The sequence below is a fragment of the Suricata suricatta genome, chromosome 11, assembly GCF_006229205.1.
Source record: "Suricata suricatta isolate VVHF042 chromosome 11, meerkat_22Aug2017_6uvM2_HiC, whole genome shotgun sequence".
NCBI lineage: Eukaryota > Metazoa > Chordata > Mammalia > Carnivora > Herpestidae > Suricata > Suricata suricatta.
Genome location: NC_043710.1, coordinates 4,665,243 through 4,674,905, shown reverse-complemented (window position 1 = coordinate 4,674,905; position 9,663 = coordinate 4,665,243). Strand labels below are relative to the sequence as shown.

Sequence of the window (9,663 nt, the reverse complement as noted above, 5' to 3'; positions counted from 1 at the left end):
GAGGTGCTACCCGCCCGTGCCTCTTCCCCATCTTGCTCCTTCAGCGGAGCCTCTGGAAGGAGTACGAAGATGGGGGGCCGCCCGCCAGTCCCACTCCCCATCCCGGTGCTTCTCTCCAAAATACAGTATCTAGGCTGACAGCATATCCACTTGCCTCTCTTTCAAGGTTACGGAAGGACACGCTCTTGATGAACAATGTAAACACAACAGCGGGGTTTAGGGGCAAGTGGAAGGCGCCAGCCCACCCATTCCTTCCCCCGAGGACCCCTGAGGCCTGCGGGCCTCCTTATTAAAATAGAAACCGGGACAAGCCCCCTACCACATCCCTCAGCCCTTCCTTTCTCTCCTCGACCATCTCCCACGGAGGCCTGATGGTCTGTCTGCAGATGTCTCCCTTCCCCAGCTAGCTCCTGTGACAGGGGCTGACTGGCCTCCCCAGATCTACCTCATCCCTGTCCGTGTCCGTCCCTGGGGGGGGATTAAGGTGTCCCTTTAGGTTCCACAGGAAGAATCTGCCCCCTCTGCCTGGGGCTGGTGTCCCAGGGCACTGGCCACCTCCCTCATTCTTTCCTTGAGACCCTGACCATCACCCCTTAGTCACCTTTTTCTTTTTTTTCCGGAGAAATGGGGGGTAGGTGGGAAGAGGAGGAAAGAGCAAAGCCCGAAGGGGTCTTTTCTGGGGCTGCAGGAGGCCCCCCTGTGTGGCTCATTCCCTACTCACTCCTTTCCTCCCCGATGAGAAACCAGCTCAGAGAGGAGGGGTGCCTGCCCCGGGTCACCCCACCAAGACTGAGTTTCCATCTATTTGGCTCCAAAGTCCTTGTTTTTCCCTTTGTTCCGTAAACCCTGGGGCAGGCGGACCCTTCCAAAAAAGGACAGGAATGAGGGTGTTTTGGAAGAGGGAATGCCACTTAAGCCTCTCTCTCCATTGCGCCCTCCAGGCAGCAGCCAGGGGTCTGTCTAAAGCCCAACTAACACCCTGTACCCTAAACCGCCCTTCACTCCTCATTGTCACTCTTGAAATAACATCCACAGCTACTGCGGTCCCCTTGTCCCCCTCCCCCTTTCATTACCTTCCTCTGTCCTCTCTGTGGTCCAGTGACACTGGTCCTCCTGTCCCTGAAACAAACCATCTTCCTTCCCTCTCCAGGGCCGGGTCATCCCATTCACGCCATCTGCAAACTTCCCCCAGATTGTGAAAAGGCTCCATCCCTCACTTCCTCCAGGGCTCTGCCCAAGTGCTGCCTTCTCACGGCCCCCCACCCCCCTCACCAGTGACTCTCTGGCCCTCACTTGTTTCCCCTGCACCCTTCTGCTGTTATGTTGTAGAATTATTTGTGTATTTGTTTTTTGTCTGCCTCATCCCCCCTGGATGTCAGCAAGGGTAGCTCCTGTCTTGTTTCCCACTGTATTGAAGCACCTGGAATGAGACCTGGTGCTCAGCGTGTGTTCAATTCATGTACGCTGAATGAATGAACGAACCGCGGTCCTGAATGTAGAATCGACAATGTTCATATTCACAGCTCTCAGAATAAATCTCTCCGTGGGGGGTACCTCTCACCTGGAGAAGGGGTGAGTCTCCCAGAGGGCAACAGGAGCCCAGCCCCATGGGGGTGTGTTAGGGGTGAGGTAGATGGACTGTGGAACGTCAGGGATGAACCCTCCTTTCAACCTCAGCAGCCTTGGGTGTGCATCTTTCCTCCAACACAAAACATGCTCTGAGGGTCACCAGGAGAACTCCTCTTTATCCCACAAAACCCCTCCTGCTACTGCCCTGTCTCCTGGATCGCAATTACCCATTATAGGTGAGAGTCCGCCTGAGGGACCTCGGAGACGGGGCTGGCCCACACTCCAAAATGCTGGGCTTGGGGTGGGGGACAAGGTTGATGGCAGGTGGCTGGCATGGGGGTCAGAGTGCCTGATCTGCCTGCCATGTTGAAAAAGCTTCGGGACCGCCATCTGGAGAAGGAGGAGGGGCACTGCAAGTCCCGACCGGCCGTCTCCAGGGAGTGTGTGCCCGCAAGGTGGGCATTTCTTGCAGAGAGGGAGGCAGGCAGTATGGGGGGCAGACAATGCCTAGTGGGCAAGATGCTGCCACCACGTGGGCTCTGGCCTGTGGGTCAGTGCTGGTCCCAGGCCCGAGTGAGGCTTGGGGATGGCCCCTGGCATAATTAAACCAATGGCTAACAATGATTAAGCACTTACTCAAGGATCCAAGTACTTCACGGGATCAACGCTCCTAGGAAATGGAAGCCATTGTTATGATCCCCATTTTACAGAGGAGGAAACTGAGTCCCAAAGAAGCCAAGAGCCTTGCTGAAGATCACGCAGCTGATGAGTGGTAAGCCTGGGATTAAAAAAACCCCTGAGAGGCACCAGAGGCCATGCCGCTCACCCCACCCATGTGTCTCCGGAATGGAAGGCTGGCTGGAAAGTCACCTAGCAAGTGCTCGATCAATATTTGCTGAAGGACTGAGCTCAACAAATCCATGCCCGTTCAGAAATGTCTGAACAGTGTCCACGGTTCCTCCAGCAGGATATACTATAATTGTGCCCTTGGCATCGCTGCCACCACTGCCACCACCACGGCCACCATTCAGCCAGCTCCCCTGGGCTCAGTTAATGATAGCAGCAGCCCTTGCAAGAAGAGCATGACCATCCCATTGTACAGAGGAGGAAATCGAGGTGAAGAGGGAGCTGGCAACCAGACCCCAGATCTGCCTGCACCTCTCCGGACCGTCCGCACAGCCTGCTGCTGCCGCCTTTTAAAAATAGAGCACCCCACAAGGGTAGCACTTAAGTGACTGCTGTTTACACCTGCCAGTTAGGGCATCTCTCTGCTGCTACAGGTCACAACGCTGAGCTACCGGGAAAGGACTCGGGAGGAGGTTAAAAGGGGAAAGGGTTCAAGATTTTAGAACACAGGGGTAGAGGGCAAGCCAGCAGGGGTTTGGTGTAGAAGAGTGAAGGGGAAGAAGGGAAGTAGGGTGAGGGGTTCCGAATGAGATCTTTGGCACTTCCCAGTTTTTCTTGCAGAGTCTGCAGCTTGAGAGGGAAGAGGTTGGCCCTGCTCCAGAGATGCTGTGTGACCTCCTGGGGGCCTGTACCCTTCTTGGAGCCACTGGTTCCTAGGACTCTGTTTGGACATGGTCCCATCTCTGCATGTGGGCTGAGTGCATAGAAGGGGCTCCAAAGGAAACAGGATGAGGACTCTATGCTTGCAGCCCCCCGTGGTGCGTGGAGGGGGTGCTGGAGGACATTCGTCGAACCCTTGAGTGGAGCAGACGCTCTGTCAGGCCATCTGGGCATCTGTGGCCCAGACCGGTCACGGGCACAGCTGATCTGCCCCAAAGCTCACAGGACCCCAGATGCCCAGGCCAAGGCAGCTTCTCCTCCCCTCTGTCTCCAGCCCCCTGCGGGGACATCCCTGGATGCCAGCGAATGGAGTACATTTGTTCACTGAGCCCCTACTGTGTGCCAGGCTCCTGCCATCACCAGAGCCTGAGTTGAATCCAGGCTTGGTGGCTCTCGCCTCTGCTCCCACTGCCTTGCCGAGGGTCGCCCTGCGCCAGGCTCACTGCCTGTGGGGGGCGGACGGCTGAGGACAGGACTTGGCCGGGCCAGGCCAGCCTGCGCGGGCTCCTAGGACCCCAGGTTCCTGTGGCTCTTGAATGCCTTCCTTGAATGCAGGGATTACCTCCTTCGGCCTCCTCACCCCCGAGTTAGAGGGTGACACAGGGAGGGGAAGATGGAGGAAGGGTTACGGGGAGGTCAGCTTAAGCTCAGGGAAGTCACCCTGCTGGCTCTCTCCTGCAGGACTGAGGCTCAAGGGGACACGGGCAGTGGGGCGCAGGGGTGTCAGAGGGCAGAACCGAGCGGCACCCTGTTGACTGACTGTTGGGCGGCTGTGTGTGGAGGGCAAGCCCGGAAAAACTGAGTCGGACCTGGGTAGGGACAAGACGATCACGACAGACTGCCTGGGACTTTTGGTGCTTCATTTTCACTTCCCCCAAGGCCTCCTCCGGCCCCAAGGGACTTGGTGGGGTTTTTTCCGTGATGACTTCCTCCACGGCTCCCCTCCTCTCTGGCCGGTCCTCTGTCTTCCTCAAGCTCTTCCACTGCCTTGATGGGCCTGAGCTTTCCGGACCCTCACGTGGGGCCTGCTCCAGGGGCCTCCTGTGGGGGGACCCTGCTGGGGCCTTCTCCCTCAGTGTCAGCGGGCACAGCGGGGGCCTCGGGGGCTTCTGGGGCGGGGCCTGTGGAGGGGGCAGAAGAGGGCTCATCCCAGGGGCTGAGAGCAGGGCTGGACGCAGGTCCAAGGGTCTGGGCCTCAGGGCCCACTTGTGGCTGCGCCACAAAGTCCACATGGGGCTGGGACTCGCAGTTCACCCCGGGCTGAACTGAGGTGCTCAGCTGAGGCTGGATCCCAAAATCTGCCTGGGGCGGGGCTACAGGATCAGACAGAGGCTGCACTGTGGGGTCCGCCTGGGGCGGGGCTGTAGAATCCAACTGAGGCTGCGCCGTGGGGTCTGCCTGGGGCGGGGCCACCAGATCCAACCGTGGGTGTGCCGTGGGGTCCGCCTGGGGCGGGGCTGTAGAATCCAACTGAGGCTGCGCCATGGGGTCTGCCTGGGGCGGGGCCCCGGGATTCACCCGGGGCCGGGCAGAGGGGCTCCCCTGGAGCTGGGCCCCAGCCATTGGCCCGGGAAGAGTCTGACTCCCAGAGTCCCCCGGGGCCTGCGGCTCGGCTGGTGTGAGGCTGCCGGGCCGCTCCTCACTCAGAGCTGCAGCGAAGGAGGAGAGCACGGCGCGCAGCAGGGCCCGCAGGTCGGCGCTGGCCAGGAGGCAGAGGAAGGGACTGAGGCAGCTGTCCAGAAGGATCAGGTAGTCGGAGTAGACCAGGGCTTCCCAGAGCAGGTAGCCGGGGTAGATGTCCCACAGGAAGGCCAAGTAGAGCAGCTGCGCCAGCTGGTAGGGCAGCCGCAGGACCACGTAGGCTGACAATACGGTCTTGGCCACGCGGGCAAAGCCGTGGCAGGTGGGGGGCCGTGGCCGGGGGCGGCGGCAGGTGCCGCAGGCGGCAGCCTGCGTGAGCACGTGGCAGACGAGCAGCAGAAGGAAAGGCAGGAACCCCCCCAGGACCTCGAGCATCCTCAGCGGCAGCTCCTCGCTGTCCCAGAAGTCCAGGCAGATGACCAGGTCCTGCCACCAGACGGCGGCCTCGGGGAACACCAGCCAGGGCACGCTGAAGAGCGTGGCCAGCACCCAGACCCCGGCGCAGACCCAGAGGGGCAGGCGGGCCGGGCGGTGCCCCGGGTACCAGTGTGGGCACAGCGCCAGCAGGCAGCGGTCCATGCTGAGGGCCGCCAGCAGGAAGAGGCCAGAGGAGTAGGACACGCCCCACAGGAAGTAGTAGAGGCGGCAGGCGGCCGTCCCCAGCGGCCAGTGGCCTCCGTGCTGGATCTCCAGGATCTGGAAGGCCGCCGCCGCTAGGAACAGAAAGTCGGAGAGGGCCAGGCTGAGCAGCAGCAGGGCGAGCCGCGTGCCCGCTCCCTGCCGGGCCTGGGAGCCGGCCAGCCACGCCATGAGCCCATTGGCCGGCAGCCCCAGGAGCAGAAGGGCCACCAGGAAGACAGTGTCCCAGCCACCCTGGGGGTAGTAGTCTTCGTCGTCCAGCTCCGTGCGGGGCCCCTGGCCAGCGGCACCCAGGTTGGCTTCCATAGCAGTGTCCGCCTGAGGTCCCTGGTGTGCTGCTGGCCCGGAGCGGGTGCCTGTTGAATCACTGAAATCAGGAGGGATTGAGTGTGAGAGAGGCTGCTGGGTAGCTCCAGGCAAGTCACTGTCCCTCTCTGAGCCATCGTCATCACCTTTTGGGCAATTAGCCTCTGCCAGGGACTTTGAATAGATGACCTTGCGTGGTCCTCAGACCATCCATTTTACAGGTGAGGAGAGGGAGGTTCAGAGGATCGGGGACTTGCCCCACATCAGAGATAGGACCTGGACCAGAACTGAAACTCTGACCTAATGACTCCACCTCACAGAATCCCAGTGTGCCCAAGTGGACTAACCCAGAGGCTTTTAAACATATATAATGGCTAAACATATATATGTATATATTTACATTTTTCTATTTTTTATTTTTACTTATTTACTTTTAAATTTTAAATGTTTTTTTAATAAAGATGTCATATACGCATCTTTTTTTAAAAAACTTATTTTAATGTTTATTTATTTTTGAGAGAGAGAGAAACAGAGACAGAGGACTAGTCGGGTAGGGACAGAGACAGGGACACAGAATCTGGAGCAGGCTCCAATCTCTGAGCTGTCAGCACAGAGCCCAACGCGGGGCTTGAACCCACGAATCGTGAGACTTTGACCTGAGCCGAAGTCAGTTGTTTAACCAACTGAGCCATCCAGGCACCCTTTAAATTTTTCAATGTTTTAAAATGTTTATTTCTTTTTAAGAAAGAGAGACAGAGCGCGAGTGGAGGAGAGGCAGAGAGAGAGGGACACAGAATTGGAAGCAGGCTCCAGGCTCTGAGCTGTCTGCACAGAGCCCAACGTGGGACTCGAACTCACAAGCTGTGAGATGGTGACCTGAACCAAAGTCAGAAGCTTAACTGACTGAGCCACCCGGTGCCCCTCAAACATATATATTTTTAAACCTTCTCTTGATTCTGAATCCATTTGCAGCTACTGCCATCTTTTCCAGTTCCACTTTATTTATTTATTTTTATGTTTTTTATTTGTTTTTTGAGAGACAGAGAGAGACAGTGCGAGCAGGGGAGGGTCAGAGAGAGGGAATACAGCATCTGAAGCAGGCTGCAGGGCTCTGAGCTGGCTGTCAGTACAGAGCCCGACGCTGGGCTCGAACCCACGAACCGTGAGATCATGACCTGAGCCGAAGTCAGACGCTTAACCGATTGAGCCACCCAAGTGCCCCTCAAACATATTTTTAAAGCTGGTGAATCTTTTCTTCAAATAAAAGATTATAGTGGAGTCCCAGGAGTGCTCGAGGGAAGCCAGTTTGAAAACCAGCCCCTTTCCTTCCGGTATTCTGGACTTCAAGTGTTTAAGATTCCAAGAAGGGGAGGCTCAGAGTCCCACGGGCCCGTAGGAGGCCAAGGGTGGGCAGGAGCCTGGGGGGGGGGGGAGGCCTTTCCCCACAGCAGGTGCAGCTCATGAATTCAGAGTGAGGTCTGCAACTCAGGGCTCAGCAGCCTGGGGCCAGAAGGGCTGTCCCAGGAGCAGCTAGAGCCTCATAGACATACTCGACATCCTCAACCCCCACCAGTGGCCTGGTCCTCATTCTCAGCTCAGGCAGAAGGTGGCCCCTGAGGCTACCAGATAGAAGGCAGAGGGAGCTAGGCAGAGGGGTGATGGGGTGGGTGGGACTCAAGAGGCCAGCTGCCCCTCCCCCCCACTCCTGTCCACCTTCCCTCACTGGCCGAGGGGGTTTCCCTTTGAACTTGGAAAAAGTCCTCCTGGCAGCACTAAGCCAGGGGAGGAAGGAGATGCCCCAGAAAGGCTGGATCCTGCCTGTGGCCCATGGCTCCAGCACCTTGGCCTTCCGCCCAGTGGCTTCCTCTCCCCTAGTGCTCTGCCTCGGGCAGACCCCACTCTGCAAGCTCCAGCCTCTCCTGGAGCGGAGCCCTAGGCTCCCCCGAGCCCCGACAGGTGAGGCCTGGCTTACCTGTGAGGCACGGCTGGTGGCCGGAAGGAGCAGGGCGTGACTGCCTGCCCAGCGGTCCAGCCATCTGGGGCTCCCCCGCCTGCAGCAGGGCGCCTGGCGGCGCTAAGGCGGCCGACGAGAAACCCAAGCTGAGAAGACATCAATCATTCATGGGCTTGGGGCTTCTCGCCGGGAAACCCTAACCCCGGCGAGGCAGGGCCAAGTGACCGGCCAGGCCATGCCATCCCTGATGGAGCCACATGGCTAATCCCCTCACCCTGGGCCCCTCTGCCTCAAGGCAGGCTCTGGGTGCCCCCCCAGGGTCTGCCTCCTCCTAAACCACCCTGTGTCCCTCAGTCTCTGTGACCTGGCCTCGCTTCCTCAATCTCACAGACCCTCTGCCCCAGCCACGAGGACCCCATGAGGGACAGCGCTCCTATCCTCTCCCATCACCCAGCCTTTGCCTACACTCTCTCCTGGGATGACCTCCCTTGTCCTTGCTGAGCTGAGTCCTGCTCGCGTCACACAACCAGGCTGAGTCCTTGACTCTTCCGTGATATTGCCCCCATTTTACAGACAAGGTGACTGAGGCTCAGGGAGATGAAATTGCTGGGTGTCCCGGCTCCTAAGTGGCAGCGCCAGAGTCCCAAGTTCACGGCAGCCCCGTGTCCTGGGCCCCTTGTTGGTGAGGACAGTTCTCATGACCCATCTGTCTCTGCCCCGAGGTGGAGGGCTGGGATTAGGGCCTGGAGCTGCCTGCCTCACTTACCCTAATCTCCCTCAAGGCTCCATCTCAGCCAATCAGCTCTCAGGGGAGGGGTGCTTAAGCAGCTTTGTGGTTCCTGAGAACCAAGGGTGTTCCCTGGGGCTGGGTCTCTGAGCCCTGTCGCCCCTCTCCACATGGCCACAGAACAGGCGAGGGGGCAGCACGCCCCAGACCCTCAGAAGCCTCCTGTGGAGGCTGTGGCTTCCGGGAGTGGCGCTGAGGGCCTGCCCTTGACCAGGAAGAGGAGCAAGAAGGACAAGGGACCCCGCGGGTCCCAGAAGGGTGCTGCTGGCTCTGAGGAGCAGACCCCCAGCCCTGGCCCCCAGGCCCCGGGGAGCAGCAAGAGCCCCTCTGGGCCTGGGGAAGGACAGGAGGGGACAGGCCGTGCAGCCTCCAGGTCAGCCAGTCGTCGCCAGTCCCACCGACACCGCTCTGTCACCCGGCACGATGCTGCTCAGAAGACCTACGGGCCCCTGCTCAACCGGGTCTTCGGGAAGGTCAGGTGGGGGCTGGGCTGGGGAGGGGGGACCACACGTGTGCCCTTGGACTCCGCCCGCCCTGCCCCTGTACTCAGGGCTCTCAGCACCTCTGCTCCAACCCCAGGAGCCTGGGCTGCAGGGACAGGGTTTTACAGTCTGGGGAAGGCTTGGTCTTGGGCATGGCCGGGAGGCTGGCAGAGCTGGTCTTCAGACCCAGGATCCTGTGAGAGCTCTGGGCACCCCTGAACAGGAAGGTGGGCAGGGGGGGGCAGTCATCTCTTCTCTGGGGGCCATGGGACTTCAGCTGCCTTCTACCGCCCTGTGAGACTGGCCCTACCCAGGGCACCGCGGGCTAAGGCTGGAGGAGGAACGGTAGCCCCCAGGGACATGCTCGGCTGTGCCTCTGCAGGACCGCGAGCTGGGCCCCGAGGAGCTGGATGGTGAGTGGCCCTGGCTGGCGGCAGTGGCAGGTGGGAGGTGTCCCTGAGCCGGGCTGCCCGGGCCTGACCTCCCTCCTCCACAGAGCTTCGGGCCGCCTTTGAAGAGTTTGACACTGACCACGACGGCTACATGGGCTACCGGGAGCTGGGCGCCTGCATGCGGACGCTGGGCTACATGCCCACCGAGATGGAGCTCCTCGAGGTCTCGCAGCAGATCAAGATGCGAAGTCAGTGGCTGACCCCCACCGGCCCGGGGCGGGGCGTGGCCGCAGCCCCCCCCCCCCCCCCCCCCCCCCCCCCCCCCCC

At 59.9% G+C, this 9,663-nt stretch overlaps 2 protein-coding genes across 2 annotated transcripts in view; one reads left to right on the top strand and one right to left on the bottom strand.

The window, feature by feature from the left end:
- Positions 1–4,076: 4,076 nt before the first annotated feature.
- On the bottom strand, positions 4,077–5,864 carry GPR152 (G protein-coupled receptor 152). Its single transcript, XM_029914726.1, is given in 3 exon segments — positions 4,077–4,588; positions 4,685–5,759; positions 5,762–5,864. Coding segments are annotated over 3 exon segments (1,617 nt in total). The 3' UTR covers positions 4,077–4,149.
- A 2,325-nt stretch (positions 5,865–8,189) lies between these two features.
- Positions 8,190–9,663, top strand: part of LOC115306808 (calcium-binding protein 4-like) — a 1,731-nt gene continuing 257 nt past the window's right edge. Inside the window, exons 1-3 of the mRNA XM_029957375.1 lie at positions 8,190–8,935; positions 9,327–9,357; positions 9,441–9,584. Coding sequence (XP_029813235.1) covers positions 8,573–8,935; positions 9,327–9,357; positions 9,441–9,584 — 538 coding nt within the window. The 5' untranslated portion in view covers positions 8,190–8,572. The remainder of the gene's footprint in view (positions 8,936–9,326; positions 9,358–9,440; positions 9,585–9,663) is intronic.